This window comes from Bos taurus, chromosome 29 (assembly GCF_002263795.3).
Source record: "Bos taurus isolate L1 Dominette 01449 registration number 42190680 breed Hereford chromosome 29, ARS-UCD2.0, whole genome shotgun sequence".
Taxonomy (NCBI): Eukaryota; Metazoa; Chordata; class Mammalia; order Artiodactyla; family Bovidae; genus Bos; species Bos taurus.
The window spans coordinates 32370271-32387428 of NC_037356.1; the positions used below are offsets into that span (position 1 = coordinate 32370271).

At 40.0% G+C, this 17158-nt stretch overlaps 1 protein-coding gene across 4 annotated transcripts in view; it reads right to left on the reverse strand.

Moving 5' to 3' along the window:
* Positions 1–17158, reverse strand: part of ARHGAP32 (Rho GTPase activating protein 32) — a 205304-nt gene that overhangs the window by 42848 nt on the left and 145298 nt on the right. For 3 of the 4 annotated variants that reach the window (XM_024987025.2, XM_059882797.1, NM_001192087.1), the window contains one exon: positions 14681–14762. The exons of the other annotated variant lie outside the window; for it this stretch is intronic. In XM_024987025.2, the coding sequence (XP_024842793.1) occupies positions 14681–14762 (82 nt within the window). The remainder of the gene's footprint in view (positions 1–14680; positions 14763–17158) is intronic. 4 annotated transcript variants of the gene reach the window in all.

Sequence of the window (17158 nt, forward strand, 5' to 3'; positions counted from 1 at the left end):
AGGCTGGGAGAACATAACTCTGAATATCTTTGCTGATAATGAGTCGTGATTGTTTTCTACTCAGACAAAAAAATTATCAATGTACTGCCTTTGCATGAAAAATTCTGAGACTGGAATGCACAATTTTTTAATGTGCAAGTGAAAAGTTTTAAAACCTGAAAAATTTTTTTCAGAATTAAAAAATAAGAATTGCACATGATCAACTATACTTCAATACAAAAAAAAAATCCATAATTAAATGTTTCTGATTATGACCTCCTCCTTTATGCACTGCCAAATGTTGAAATTGTAGCTCTACTTATAAGTATTGAAAAGATTCAGTATTTATACTAAATGGCAGTGAAAGTGAAAGTGAAGTCGCTCAGTCTTCAGTCGTGTCCGACTCTTTGCGACCCCATGGATTGTAGCCTACCAGGTTTCTCAGTCCATGGGATTTTCCAGGCAAGAGTACTGGAGTGGGGTGCCATTTCCTTCTCCAGGGGTACTGTACTGTTAACCCGACTAGATATGAAAAAATAAATGGATTGGAAGATATTAAAATATTAATATTAAATTAATATTTTCTGTTCTAAATGACTTTTCACCAATACCAATATAAATCATGTTCAGACACTTGTTCCTAGTAAACAAAATGATGTTTCATTTGCCAGGAAGATTCTAAATAATTTATAGACAGTCTTCATTATAACACTATGAAGTTGATTAGAACACTATTGCCATCTTAGAGATGAGGAAGCCAAGGTCACACAAGTAGGAATTGTTGAATTCAAGATGCCTGGGGAGTATTTATCATTCTTTCCTCTCTGGTCGCAGTTCTGAATAAAGGAGTGTTGATTAATGGTAGGCCACAATAAGAAAAACAATGAATTGATGTGATTTCACAATATGAGAGACCACAGAGAAATCCAGAGCATGACAGGAACAAAACATGTGGATTTTTTTTCATTGGAACAGCTGTGGACTTATGGATTTTGATGAATAGGAAATGAAGCTCCCAAGAGTTCATTCATGGTGGAAAAGGCACAGCTACCCCTCCTCCCCGCTCCCTTCCTCAGCACTGAACACACAAGGGTAGGGGCCCAACAGAAAGAGGAAGGGGAAAGGGGAAAAGGGGGCAGGGTGAAGGGGAGCCCCTGCTGTAGAGAAGCCATCTGGGGGACACTCAGTGCAACTCAAGAGCCCCTCGTGCTCCCCAACATACAAGCACAGATGGGATAAATAAATTAGACGGTAGCTCTCCTGAGTGCAGGAGAATGACAAAATAACCCTCACCTGAAACTCAGAGGCTGCACTTTCTGCCATGTAAAAATACAGGTAAGAATATGAGTGTGTGCAAACCTCGGTGAAAGTGGACTGAAGTCTGTAATCTGTTTCACTGTATGGTGACAATGTCATTTCCTGGTTTTGATGATGTACAGTATAGTTATGTGAGGTGTGACATATGTGAGGGAGAAGCTGGGCTTTGAATATATGGGACCTCTCTGTACTATTTTGGTAACTTTGTCTGAGACTATAATTATTCTAAAATACGAAGTTTAAAATGTGGCTCACTAAAAAGCATCATGCTCTGTCTTTCAATGACTGCTGATGGCACAGGAGAGGTCACCTGTTATTTTCTTCTTGCATTTTACAAAATGGAGGTTATCCTGTGAAGATCTAAGATGGGTCTATGTGGGTAGTGGGGGCAACAAGAGAATTCCCTGAGAAGGCAAAGGCTACCTTCTAGTCATTCTATCAGGAGGGTCGCTGTCAATAGAGTGAAATGTGATCTGATTCTGGGTGTGTTTTTGGCCATGAAACTGGTAGAATTTACAAACTGTCAAGGGTCTGAATAATTTGGGTAATTTTTATGATAGAATTTTCTCTGCTCCAAACCTTCTCACATCTTCCCATCTAGCTTTAAACGAAAGTCCAAATCCACACAGTGGCACCCAAGCCCCAAGGAGAATCCGATGCCCTTCCACCTCCAGACCTCACCCACGTCTTCACTCACTGCTCTGGTCAAACCGGCCTTCCTGCTGAGTCTTTAACAAGCCTGGACACATGCTGCTCAGTGTCCTTACACTTGCAGTTTCCTCTCTGGAAAGCTCTTCCCACAAGTAAGTGCTTATCCCTACTCCTCATCTCCTTCAGGTCTTGGCTCCCAAAGTTACCTTCTAATGGGGCTTCCCTGATAGCTCAGTTGGTAAAGAATCCACCTGCAATGCAGGAGACCCCAGTTCAATTCCTTGGTCAAGAAGATCCCCTGGAGAAGGGGTAGGCTAACCACTCCAGTATTCTTGGGTTTCTCCTTATGGCTCAGCTGGTCAAGAATCTGCCTGCAACGTGAGAGACCTCGTTTGATCCCTGGATTGGGAAGATCCCCCGGAGAAGGGAAAGGCTCCAGTATTCTGGCCTGGAGAATTCCAGGGACTATCCATGGAGTCACAAAGAACAACTGAGCGACTTTCACTTTCACATTACTTTCTAATAAACCCCTCCCTGACCACTCCACTCTCCTCCTCTGAAATTACAGCCCCACAGGAACCACATCCCAGGACTTTCTAACCTCACTTCTAGGCTTCATTTTTCTCCACAGCACTTACCTACCTTAGTGTATGTTTAATATATTTGCCTTTTTCTTTCCCTCTCATCAACTTGAATACAAACAACAAAATGACAATATTTGTTTGTTGTGTCCACTATTTTAGCCCTAGTACTTGGTATGCACTCAGTAAATGTTTTATCACTGAATGAATGAATACTGGAAATGATCAGAAATGGAAAAGTTGCTTTATATATGGCAAGGATTAGACTGAACCTACCCCAAGCACTGGCTAAGGCCTAAATGGGAGTTTAGGAAACATCTTTGATACTAGTAGTAGAAATTATGCTTATTCATAATTATTGATCAGCTGTTTTAAAACAAATGCTATGTATAAAGGATGCAAATTAATATAGAATAGACTATCTATCCAGAAGCAATTCTGGGTTAAGAAAAAAGACACGCAAAAAGTGAAGTATAAAATTCAAAATAAGCTAACTTATTACCAAACTCTGTTTCCAAATGAGTGACACAAGGAACAGCTACTGTAGGCCGTAGGCCTTTGTTATTCAAAACATAGTCTTAGGACCAGTATTATGGAATTACCTGGGAGCTTCTTAAACATACAGAACATCAGGCCCCACCCTAGTGAATCACGATCTACAGTTTTTAACTCTCTCAGGCAGGTTGAATGTACATTCAAGTTTGTGAAGCAGCGGCCCAAGGAGCCTCCGTGAAGAACAGAGTAAGTCATCTCACGCAGAAGAAAGACCACAGGCATAGAAGCGGGGGAACCCAAAGGACAACCAAGCAGAGAATAAGGAAACATATTATTGATGCTGAGCAGAGATGAGAAATGGGAAAAACAGGTTACAAACATAAATGTTCTGGTATTTTATGGAGCATCTTAAATTCCAGGCTAAAGGTTCAGTATATAATTCTGGCACAAAGGGAAATCACCCGGGTTTTCTGAAGTCAGGGATTACACGTCATAAAGGTTGTATTCTGAAGTTTTATTTTAGTAGTAAACATTAAGATAGACTAATTCCACAGGCATTAATTGTGCAGCCGGTGTGCACATACCCTGTGGGGGAGACAAGGATGAATGAGACATATTCGTCACCAGCGAGGAGATGGCAACTTAGTGAGCAAGGGAAACAGCTGCTATTAGATCTGACATGGGGGCAAACAGGACGCAGGCCTGGGGATAATGGGCGGGGAGAGCTGGTCAGGGAGAGACGGCCAGGGAGAGCTGGTCAGTGGAGCTTTCATGCACAAGAAGATTATGGCCTGAGTCTAAATACAAGGAAAATGTCAACTCGGGGGGAGTGGGAAGGAGGGTATTTTGACTGTAGGGGCAGCAGGAGCAGAGGGAAAGCTACATGATCACATGGTATGTTCTGAGGACACCAAAGCAGAGCCCAGCGAGCACATGGAGAAAGGGCAGAACCAGAGAACAGAGGAGGAGGTTGACTGAAAGTGACACAGCAGAGTCAAGTCTGGAGGTACGTCTTATGTGCAGTGAGGAGCAATTGAAAGATATTTTTTAATTAATTACAGAGGCTTAGAAAGAATGATGGCTGAAACAAAACTAGCTAATGAAGTAGGTTCTGATAAGCACTAATCTTCATTTCCCCTTTAACACATCTTTTGCCCTAATTACTGTTCTGTTCATTTCCAGAAATACATTTTTATTTTCTCTTGTTGTAATAAAACCAAAAGATATTAAATAAATAATTTGTTCTGGGAGACAAAACAATAAACTTTACCTCTATTCAGTGTTCTGTGGTGGGAAAATTCTGGCTTTTTAGTTTAATAATCGCAAATGAGTTTAATCCACCTGGTGCAGGGCCAGGGCTACTAGGTGTGAGCAGTGATTACCAGGAGAGGTCAGAAGACTTCTCCAGGCCAGCTGTGAAACCTCGGGCACATCATGGAAGTCTTTCTGAGTTGCTCTGTTAGTTAAAAAGGGGTGCGTGGGGAACAAAAATACATTCCGCATACTTAGTATCCTGCAAGGCTGTATCGGTTCAAGGTCCAATTTAATAAAAATATAATATTCGAAAAGTCTAAGGCAACTACAAACATGTGGTGTTTTGAATTCTCTGTTTTTCCCTGAGAGTGAGAAAAGTATTATCTTGATGTATCTATGTATTTGGAGAGAAAAATACCTGGGCATTCTAGCATTTTGGAACTCCTTTAAATCTTACAGCAATGCCTCCTAAGGCACTGATTTTAATATCTGATTCTTAAGACATCTGCCTCCAGAGCGATAAAGTAAGCATGTGTTCAATGGGAAGAATATTCCATACAGTGTTCCATGTGGGGTGAAGTAAAAACCGGAACCTTTTCACTTCCTATAGAGTGGCTGCCTCACGCTAAAGTGACAAGTGAGGAAGCATGGTTTCAGAAGAGCAAAGTACTGCTGCACACTCAGAGAAAGGAACAAACAGTCCAGAAGCAAGCAGATGAACATAAAGGAAAAAACTATAATTAGGCAGAATTGCAACAACAAAAACAAGATTCTGAAGGGCCAGTTTTCTAAAAGAATACAAGGACTTTTTAATTTCAAAATTACTCTACAAATTCAGGCTGTTGCTTTATAAACTACTTCTTAAATGAATGTAAGGATTTCATTAGCATTACATTTGATCACTGTCTGTCCCCAAAATGAAAACCTCAGCTCCTTCTATGTCTGCTAACAAAAAAATTTATGATGCAAACTCTATTCAAGTGACCATCCAAAGAAGCTGCCTTCCACACCATGGGCCCATGAAAGCGACTGTAACTTGTTTGTTACAGGTATACTGTGAAATATTTACATATAAATTTATACCAACAAATAACACATTAAATAAGTTATCCACATAAACTAAATAGACCTAATTTTAGACACTCCTGAATTTAAATGATATAACATAGTAGATAACCATAAATTGATAAAATAATAACGGCTGATAGTGATTAAGTATCCAGGGGGCTTTAAATGCTTTACATCTAATCTTCAAATGAATCTTGGCTCACTTCCTAGATGAGGAAATTAAAAATCAGAGAAGCCAAATGACATGCACAGGGACAGTAAAACATGGCACAGGGATTAAAACCCAAGGCTGAAGCCCGTGCTCTCAGCTCTCTGTCCTGCTTTTCACATAGGTATATAAACTAAATAAAACATCTGCATTAAATCTGCTTTCACAAAATACCTATTTATGGGGTGGCTGCATTAGGACCTTAGAAATTACCTATTTGGACAGGGTGGACTGAAGGGGAGACTATAGTCTATAAAGAGTAATATATGATCAGTGCAAAGGAGTTAAATAGTACAGAAGCAAATGGAAAAAAAAGAAATGTCCGTTGCTATATTTGCAATCTCATGCGCCTCTCCAGTGAGGGATGCATCTTCCTGATCCTCTATGAGTTTACAATAGGACTGTACTGCTCTGTGATTTGCTCTTTCATTTAACAACACATCACAGAAAAAAAAAAAAAAAAAACCCCTGGGTGAGCACATATGCTTCTACTTCATTCTTTTGAGGGCTGCAGAGTACTTCACAGTATGGAAGTATAACATCTATTTTGAGAATGTGATTTTCAACCTTTGTGTATTAAAGCAATACCCTAAGGAGGATTTACCTGGATGGGAGGTATATTTAAAAAACATGAAGTAACCAATTAAAAATCGACGAAGGACTTGAATAGACATTTCTCCAATAAGCACATGAAAAGATGCTCTATGTCATCACGCTTCTGTATAATCACCACCTGGGCCAACAGAGCATGACCAGCACTTCCAAATCCTCCCTCCTACCTACCTGCTCACTCTCCTCTCCAGAAGTACCACTGCCTAAAGTTTATCACCACACAACAGCCCCAAACTCTATGACTCTGAACTCTGTCCTTACATATATGGGATTATACAGTGTAAGTATGTAGGTAAATCAGGCTTCTTTCCCTCAATGTTTGTGTGGGACTCATCCATGTCGTTGCACATAGCCATGACTCATTTCATTTTCACTGGAGGAATCCACTGAATGAACACACCTTTATTTATCTATCCCACTGTGGATATACCTTTGAAATTCTTTAGTTTTCTGACACTAGGAATAAGGTTGCTATGAACATACTACATATACACCTAAGAGTGGAGCTGCTGGGCCACAAGGTATATACGTGTACAACTCAGGAGGCAGTGCCAAACGCTGCTTGGCCCACATCACGCTACCCTGCAGTACATGGGAATTCGCAGTGATTTACACCCTTGCCAACTTTGGGTATTGCTACTCTTAAATTTTAAGCATTCTGATGAATGTGTTTTCATGAGTTAATAAAGTTTTGATTTGCATGTGAAGAAAGCTGAGCGCCGAAGAATTGATGCTTTTGAATTGTGGTGTTGGAGAAGACTCTTGAGAGTCCCCTGGACTGCAAGGAGATCCAACCAGTCCATTCTGAAGGAGATCAGCCCTGGGATTTCTTTGGAAGGAATGATGCTAAAGCTGAAACTCCAGTACTTTGGCCACCTCATGTGAAGAGTTGACTCATTGGAAAAGACCCTGATGCTGGGAGGGATTGGGGGCAGGAGGAGAAGGGGACAACAGAGGATGAGATGGCTGGATGGCATCACTGACTCGACGGACTTGAGTCTGAGTGAACTCCGGGAGTTGGTGTTGGACAGGGAGGCCTGGCGTGCTGCGATTCATGGGGTCGCAAAGAGTCGGACACGACTGAGCGACTGAACTGAACTGAACTGAAAGACTCATGATGTGGAACAACTTGTGGTGTGCTTATTCAGCATTTTGATATCTGTTGTTCAAGTTTTCATGCAATTAAAAAAAATCAGTTTATCTCTCCTTTTCTGATTCTTTACATACTTTGGTTATGTGACCTTGGTCAGATAAGAGTGCTGCAAATATCTTTATCATTTTGTGATTTGCCCTTTTCACTATCTTAATAGTATATTACAATTTACTTTCTGAACTTTAAGTTTAATAATTAAGCTTTTCAGTTAGGATTACTGCTTTATGTATAACCAAGATCATGATGGAGAAGGAAATGGCAACCCACTCCAGTATTCTTGCCTGGAAAATCCCATGGATGGAGGAGCCTGAGGCTACAGTCCATGGGATTGCAAAGAGTTGGACATGACTGAGCAACTTCACTTCACTTCACTTCTTCACTTCAAGATCATGAAAATAGCCCATGAAGATATTCCACTGTATTCTCTTCTAGGAGTTTTGCTGTTTCACCTTTCACATACAGATCTATAATTTTCAAGAGCTAGCACCATTTACTGAAATGACTGTCCTTTTCACAATGCTCCTACAGTGAATAAACCAAGGACCTATTAATATATGTACACGTTTGTTCCTGGACTCTGTTCTTTACCACCATTCTATTTGTCTATCCTTGTATCAACCTCAGTATCTTAATCAGTGAAGCTTTAATAGTAAGTCTTGATATCTATAATATAAAGTTTCCACTAATTTTGTTCTTCCAAATTGTCTTAGGTATTTGGGGCTCTGCATTTCCATACAAATTTTAGAATCGATTTAGAATCAGTTGTCAATTTCAACACAACTCCTAACTTAAAGCTTGGGGCATTATCAACAACTCGGCCCTATTGGGCTTCATGGGTTGTTCTGAGAGCACCAGGACTTTCTCTGCTCCATCAACTGATACCCTGAGGGCTCAGGTCCCCACACACTGGGTCACTTCTCTGGATTTCCTTCTTCTGTTTCATCTTAGCTCAGTAACTGTTCAGTACCTTATTAACTCTCCAATGCTTCAAAGAGACTATATTATGTTTTTACATTTCTGTCCAGATTTTCTGTTTTCAGAGGGGAGGTTTTTCTAAATTCTCTAGTCCTCCATTTTTAGAAGTTCATGCCCGTAAAGTAAGCTTTACTTTTCTTTTCTCTTCACTCTTTCTCCACCTTCTGCCCACTCCTTCCCTCCCCAAACTTGCTCTTTCTTTCTTTCTGGAAGAAAAGGTGGATAAGGTGGGAAGATGGGGGATTCAACCATGGAAATTAATAAAGACCAAATGTTGACCCTAGAAAGAAAATACGTGCTACGAGAACTGCAGAATTCATTAGATGGGCTTAAGAGAGGCTGCACAGAGAGAAGAGGTCAGCAGAAAGCACGTGAGCTGGAGAGAGGACGGTGAGCCAACATCAGAGAGGTGAGTGACATGTGGAAGGGGTGGAGGCGGAGAGAAGTGCGCAGAAGAAACATCTGCGGAGGCAACAGCTGAGAAGACTGAAAACTTGAAGAAAGACATCAGTAAATAACTGCTCAGTAAATGCCAAGCAGGAGACACACACAGAAGTCCTCATGCGCTTCCTTCCTCTTCCTCCCACTCACCTCAGCCTCATCAGCTGTCAAAGCAGAACCTGTGGGGACGGAACAAACGCCAGTTTCTTTGGAACAAGCGTTTACCTTTCTTCCTCTTAACTCTCCTCCCCACCTCCCCACCCCACACACGCCCTTTTCCTTAAGGTACCATGGATACGTGCTAACTTGGTCAGGACATGGTGATTCATTAACTTTATTTTTACAGACACAAATAATTGGTCATACTGAGAACATTAAGAAGAGTTCCAAAGGGAAAATTTTCTTTACTGCCCTTGTTGTGCAATAATACAGGGAGCTTTAAGTTGCAGTCTCAAACTATAGCTCTATCTTTCAGACCTGGTATCTCACAGTGACAGATGGCAATGTTAAAAATAAACAGAACATTCAAGTTATTTGTACTGAAGGCAAAGACAGTTTTAAAGTGTGAAACAAGCCTGAGGCTGATAGAACTCACATTATCCTTTTCAAAATGTATTAAGAATGCACATTTCCCTATGCCAACCCTGCAATGTTGCCCATCAAAGTTAAATATTAGCTTTTGAAGGTGTGCTGTCATTATACATCACTACTAATCTAGAATTAACAATGCCATACAGGTCTATTCATAGAAACCCATTTTCCAGAACTGTCAATAACTGATTAACTTTCTCAAGTTTTAAAAGTGCTGGAGGTTATCACTATTAGAAATACACTTTCATATTCAGAACATGAGAAAATATTTGATATAATACCAATATTAAGCTAATTTTTAAAAACAGTTCACAGCATATCTGAGGTAACATGATCAAAGATAAGACTTTATAATTAATAAAAGTTACATAGTTTATATAGCAGAAATACATGAAAATAATATACAAGAAATAACAGTAAATTTTTGATATAGAATTCTGATAACTTTAAAGCAGTGACCACAAAAACTCATGATCATCTCAGATGGATAAAAAGTATCAGACAGGGCTTCCCTGGTGGGTCAGTGGTGAAGAGTCCATCTGCCAATGCCAGAGACATGGGTCCAATCCCCAGTCTGGGAAGATCCCACAGGCCATGGAGCAACTAAGCCCATGTGCCACAGCTGTTGAGCCTGTGCTCGAGAGCCTGGGAGCCGCAACTACTGAAGTCCGCACGCCCCAGAGCCCATGCTGCAAAAACCCACCGCAACAAGAAGCCCACATATCACGAGAGAAGAGCGCACGCTGCAACGAAGACCCAGCACAGCCAAAAATAAAACTTACATTAAAAAAGACATCTGAGAAAATCCAACACCTTTTTGTGATAAAATCATTCAACAAACTAGGAATTGAAGGGTACTTTGTCAACCTGACAAAGGGCATCTATGAAAACCGCACAGTTAAAAGTTTTTACATAACAACATACAATTAGATGACTTCTCTTAAAAGATCAAAAGTAAGACAAGGATGCCTAGTCTCAAAACTTCAACACTGTAACACAGCCAGGGCAACTGGGCAAGAGTAAGACATAAAAAACATCCATATTGGAAAGAAGAAGTAAACATGTCTATTCACAAATGACATGATCTTATATATAGAATATACCAACAACCTATCAGAACTCATAAATGTTTCAAGTCTCAGGATACAAGATTAACATACAAAATTAATTGTATTTCTATGCACTTGCAATGAACAATAAGAAAATGAAACTAAGAAAACAACTCCATTTACAAAAGCATCAAAAGAATAAAAATAAATTTAACAACACATATGCAGAACTTAAAAAAAAAACTACAAAAAGTTGAATGACATGAAGGATCTAATCAAATGGGAAAAAAATCCCATGTTCAAGGACCAAAAGACTTAAATACTGGCCGGAAGGTAATACTTTCCAAATTGATTTGTAGATTCAGTAAATCCCTATCAGAATCCCAACCATCTTCTTTTAGAACTAACAAGATGATTCTAAAATTCATGTGGAATTGCAAGGCACCTGGAAAAACCAAATCAATCCTGAAAAATAATAAAATTGGAGGACCTCCCAATTGCAAAATTTACTACTAAGCAATGGTAATCAAGACAGGGTGGTACTGGAATAAGAACAGACATATATATCAATGGAACAGAACAGAAAATGTAGAAATAAATTCATGGATCTAAGGTCAACTGACTTTCTACAGGGGAGTCAAGTCAATTAAATAGGGAAGAAATAACCTTTTCAACAAATCATGCTCAGATAACTGGATATCCAATGGACTTGGACCTCAAAAACATACACAAAAATTAACTCAAAATGGGTCAGATCAGATCAGTCGCTCAGTCGTGTCCGACTCTTTGCGACCCCATGAATTGCAGCACGCCAGGCCTCCCTGTCCAACACCAACTCCCGGAGTTCACTGAGACTCACGTCCATCGAGTCAATGATGCCATCCAGCCATTTCATCCTCTGCCGTCCCCTTCTCCTCCTGCCCCCAATCCCTCCCAGCATCAGAGTCTTTTCCAATGAGTCAACTCTTTGCATGAGGTGGCCAAAGTACTGGAGTTTCAGCTTTAGCATCATTCCTTCCAAAGAAATCCCAGGGCTGATCTCCTTCAGAATGGACTGGTTAGATCTCCTTGCAGTCCAGGGGACTCTCAAGAGTCTTCTCCAACACCACAGTTCAAAAGCATCAATTCTTTGGCGCTCAGCCTTCTTCACAGTCCAACTCTCACATCCATACATGACCACAGGAAAAACCATAGTTTTGACTAGACGGACCTTTGTTGGCAAAGTAATGTCTCTGCTTTTCAATATGCTATCTAGGTTGGTCATAACTTTCCTTCCAAGGAGTAAGCATCTTTTAATTTCATGGCTGCAGTCATCATCTGCAGTGATTTTGGAGCCCTGAAAAATAAAGTCTGACACTGTTTCCACATCTATTTCCCATGAAGTGATGGGACTGGATACCATGATCTTCGTTTTCTGAATGTTGAGCTTTAAGCCAACTTTTTCACTCTCGTCTTTCACTTTCATCAAGAGGCTTCTGAATTCCTCTTCACTTTCTGCCATAAGGGTGGTGTCATCTGCATATCTGAAGTGATTGATATTTCTCCCGGCAATCTTGATTCCAGCTTGTGTTTCTTCCAGTCCAGCGTTTCTCATGATGTACTCTGCATAGAAGTTAAATAAGCAGGGTGACAATATACAGCCTTGACGTACTCCTTTTCCTATTTGGAACCAGTCTGTTGTTCCATGTCCAGTTCTAACTGTTGCTTCCTGACCTGCATACAAATTTCTCAAGAGGCAGATCAGGTGGTCTGGTATTCCCATCTCTTTCAGAATTTCCCACAGTTTATTGTGATCCACACAGTCAAAGGCTTTGGCATAGTCAATAAAGCAGAAATAGATGTTTTTCTGGAACTCTCTTGCTTTTTCCATGATCCAGTGGATGTTGGCAATTTGATCTCTGGTTCCTCTGCCTTTTCTAAAACCTTGAACATCAGGAAGTTCACGGTTCACATACTGCTGAAGCCTGGCTTGGAGAATTTTGAGCATTACTTTACTAGCATGTGAGATGAGTGCAGTGGTGTGGTAGTTTGAGCATTCTTTGGCATTGCCTTTCTTTGGGACTGGAATGAAAACTGACCTTTTCTAGTCCTGTGGCCACTGCTGAGTTTTCCAAATTTGCTGGCATATTGAGTGCAGCACTTTCACAGCATCATCTTTCGGGATTTGGAATAGCTCAAATGGGTAGTAGGCTAAAAAGGAAGATCTAAAACTATAAACTTCTTAGAAGAAAATACAGAAGTAAATATTGACCTTGGGCTAAACAATGCCTTCTTAGATAAGACATCAAAAGCATAAGTGAGAAAAGAAAAAATTAATTGAACTTCATAAAAATTAAAAATATTTATGCTTCAACAGATGTCATCAAGAAAGTGAAAGACAAAACACAGAATTTGAGGAAACGTATGTCTGCAAATCCACAGAAGGCAATGGCACCCCACTCCAGTACTCCTGCCTGGAAAATCCCATGGACTGAGGAGCCTGGTGGGTTACAGTCCATAGGGTCTTGAAGAGTCAGACACGACTGAGCGACTTCATTTTCACTTTTCACTTTCATGCATTAGAAAAGGAAATGGCAACCCACTCCAGTGTTCTTGCCTGGAGAATTCCAGGGACGGCGGAGCCTGGTGGGCTGCTGTCTATGGAGTCACACAGAGTTGGACACGACTGACGTGACTTACCAGCAGTAGCAGCAGCATGTCTGCAAATCACATTATCTGATAAAGGACTTGTATGTGGAAGGTATAACATGACCCAGTGGTAAAAAGACAACCAAATTAAAAAATAGACAAAGGTCTGAACATTTCTCCAAAGATACAAAAATGGGTAATAAGTAAACACATGTTCAACATTATTAGCCACCAGGGAAATGTATAGCAAAACCATAAAGATGTATCACTTAATACCCACTAAGACAACAACAACCAAAAATACAGTAACAAGGAAAACAAGTTGAATTCTCATATACACTGCTGGTGGAAGTGTAAAACAGTGCAGCTGGTTTACAAAGGTAAACCAGTTTGGCGGTTCCTCCAAAGGTTGAACATAGAGTTATCATATGACCCAGCAATTCTACTGCTACATACATACTCAAGAAATGAAAACATATGTCTATACCAAAACTTGAACACTAATTATTGTATTATTCATAATAACCCAAAATGGAAACCCAAAGTGAATGGATAAAATAAATACTGTATATCCATACAATGCACTACTATTTAGCCATAAGAGAGAATAAAGCACTGATATATGGATGAACCTTGAAAACATTATGCTAAGTGAAGAAAGCCAGTTACAACAAGACTACATATTGCATGATTCATTTCATTTGTGTGAAAGGTCTAGCTCAGAGAACTCTAGAGACAGAAAGTAGATTAGCAGTTGCTTAGATCTGGGGCAAGGGAGAGGGGGAGCAGTGTCTGCTAGTGGGCACAGGATTATTTTTTCAAGTTACTGATGTGACATTTCAAAAAGAAAACTACAGCCATCACAACCACTAACAAATACGTTAAGTTCTCTCTGACAAAGTTGTTTTATGCTTAACAAGCTTGCCCAAAGAAGGGGGATTTAATAGAGGATAAAAATGCCTTGAAAAGAGACTGAGAATCCCAGGATGAGCGGAGAGTAGGGCAGAAGGAGAAATCCATTTGATCACTTCCTTCTCCTTCTAAAATCTTTATTCTTTGTTTTTATTTTCTTTCCAAAAATTTACATCACATTAAAAAGTTCCTAATGAAGTATTCTGTAAAATTTGTCCAGATTAAGTCATCCCAATAAAAACAGAATTTCCACTGTTTTGATTTTTACTCCCTGTAACACATTGCTTTACATATCTGTACGATATTCCACACACTTATGCAGCACTGTAAATATATTATATAAGTAATAAGAAATGCTGTTTAAAATAGTTTGGATGTTCACAGGCACTGATAAGATGTACATTCCCTTTATTTATTAATTTTCAGCTAATCATATTATCTCCATGTCAGGTCCTGAATTCTTTTATCATTTTGCTCATTAATTAGCTACACTCCTACTATATAATTGCAAAAGCAAATAATGACAAAGCTTAATGGAGCAAACAGTTCTTAAAATTGCCTAAAATTTTGAATGCATGTAAGCCTTTGTGAAATCATCAACAGAGAAAAAAGAATACACTAAAAATAAAAAACCACATTAAAATTAAGAATGCATATTATGACAACGAACACAACAGCTAAACAAGCTGCGTGCCTGACTGGAAGAGAAAATCTGGATCTTTAAGCAGTGGGTAAATGACCACACTAATGAGAAAAGAGTACTCACCTGGTTTTGGCACTGAGTTGGTCACTGACTGGGGAACTTTCTGATTAATTAACTCAACACAGTGTCCAGGGAAGAGTCCCACCTAAAGAAGAAAGGCAGCAAAGAGAGGATTCTAAACCAGGGAACAGACCAGTGTGTGAGCATTGCCAATTCAATTCCAGTAATGTGCTCCACAGCCCCTCCCAGCGATTCTGCTATCCCAAGACTCTAAATCACTGATGATGCCAATTATACAAACAAATAATAAAACAATCTGTTGCTATGAGTATATAGAGTCATGTGTTTTATTTGCCTGAAAGTCTAAGTCTTCTTTTCTAGTTTTAGCTTTTAATTTCCCAAACTTCTTTTACTCCAATTAAAATATTTAGTCTGATACCAAGCTAAGCATGGCAAGAGGTATAATTTATACCTGTTAATAATTTACTTTGCTGAAATTTCAATCCAGTTGTGTGAACACTTCTACTGCCCACTTTCATATTTACTAACTTCTCTATGATTTTTGTTTAAGCAATACTAAACCACATTCAACGTTTTTGTGTATTTTTTCTTCATTCTCTCATAGGTTCTGTGAAAAATGACAAGACTAAAGTAACCTGATGAAACGATTACTCACTTAAAATCCTGGTATTCATTCTTCGTAGAGTCAGAAGTGTGTGGATAAGCGGGGAAGCAAGAGAGGAAAACAACTAATCTCGGCTTTGAAAAAGCACACCAAACTGACCTGGTAGCAAATTGCTTGTGGTGTGAGGAAGACCCCCAAGGAGCTGTGCTAGGAAAATACTGAGCTCCAGACCACCCCGAGATACTGCATAGCCGGCAGAACGAATACAGACACGAAGATCCGGGAAACAAAAGTAAAAGGGAACTGTTACCAATATTTATCGATGTTTCCTAGACAGGAATATGACTGGGCTGCCAAGCAGCAGATGTTAAAGCTGAAACAAGAAAACTACATCACTTTGTACATCCCTCTGCTGACAGACTCTGGGGAAGAAAGGAACAGCCTTCCAAGAGTCTGACTCATCGTGAAGGTCTGAGCTGTATGATTTTCATCTGTGTGGGAGTATTTCACATACTAATTTGCTGCATTCTTACTTCAATTTCTTGATCGATATTCTACGTTAGCTCTTAAAATTATGAAGATGTAACCAGTTATCATGAATTGAAAAGGGCTTATTAATAAACTATCAGCTTGTTTGAAAGATTTGAATTTGGATCTTAAAGTTCCTATATGCACACCTTCTAAAATGATGCTATAAGTATTTGTTTTATTGGTGAAATTCTGTTCCATATTTTACTCAACTTCCTATTTAACTAATCAACAAGTCGAAATTCTTCCAAGATTGGTTAGAACCAGATGAGAATCAACTTGAAAAATCCTTCTCATGCTCTCTTACACAAATCACTTCTAAGAGAATCACTTATGGTTAAGTGTACCCCCAGGATTGGGGCTTCCCAGGTGGCTCAGCAGGTAAAGAGTCCACCTGCAATGCAGGAGATATGGGTTCAAATCCCTGGGTCAGGAAGATCCCCTGGAGGAGGGCATGGCAACCCACTGCAGTATTCTTGCCTGGAGAATCCCATGGACAGAGAAGCCTGGTGGGCTACAGTCCACGGGGTCACAAGGAGTTGGACATGACTTAAGCAACTGAGCATGCACCTGGCCCAGGATTAAGAGGGCCCGGGTTCTATCCTAGGCCTGCCCCTTACTAGGCTGGGTTTATAACTTAGGCTCCATGTTTCAGTTTTTTCCTCTAAACATAATGATATTGTGCCTAACTCATAAGGTTTGTTATGAGGATTAAACAGATGAATATAAGCAAAACGAATGTAGTAAGCACTTGTGCAACATTATCTATTCTTTATCATCTTAGTATGTGGGCCACTAGAAGACCTAGAGGGTTGTGGCTCCTCCAATGTATGGATGTGACATATAATACCTACAACCTTTTGCCTGAAATTAAAAGATGCTTACTCCTTGGAAGGAAAGTTATGACCAACCTAGATAGCATATTGATAAGCAGAGACATTACTTGCCAACAAAGGTCCGTCTAGTCAAGGCTATGGTTTTTCCAGTAGTCATGTATGGATGTGAGAGTTGGACTGTGAAGAAAGCTGAGCACAGAAGAATTGATGCCTTTGAACTGTGGTGTTGGAGAAGACTCTTGAGAGTCCCTTGGACTGCAAGGAGATCTAACCAGTCCATTCTGAAGGAGATCAGCCCTGGGATTTCTTTGGAAGGAATGATGCTAAAGCTGAAACTCCAGTACTTTGGCCACCTCATGCGAAGAGTTGACTCATTGGAAAAAACTCTGGTGTTGGGAGGGATTGGGGGCAAGAGGAGAAGGGGACCACAGAGGATGAGATGGTTGGATGGCATCACCGACTCGATGGGCATGAGTCTGAGTGAACTCTGGGAGTTGGTGATGGACAGGGAGGCCTGGCATGCTGCGATTCATGGGGTTGCAAAGAGTCGGA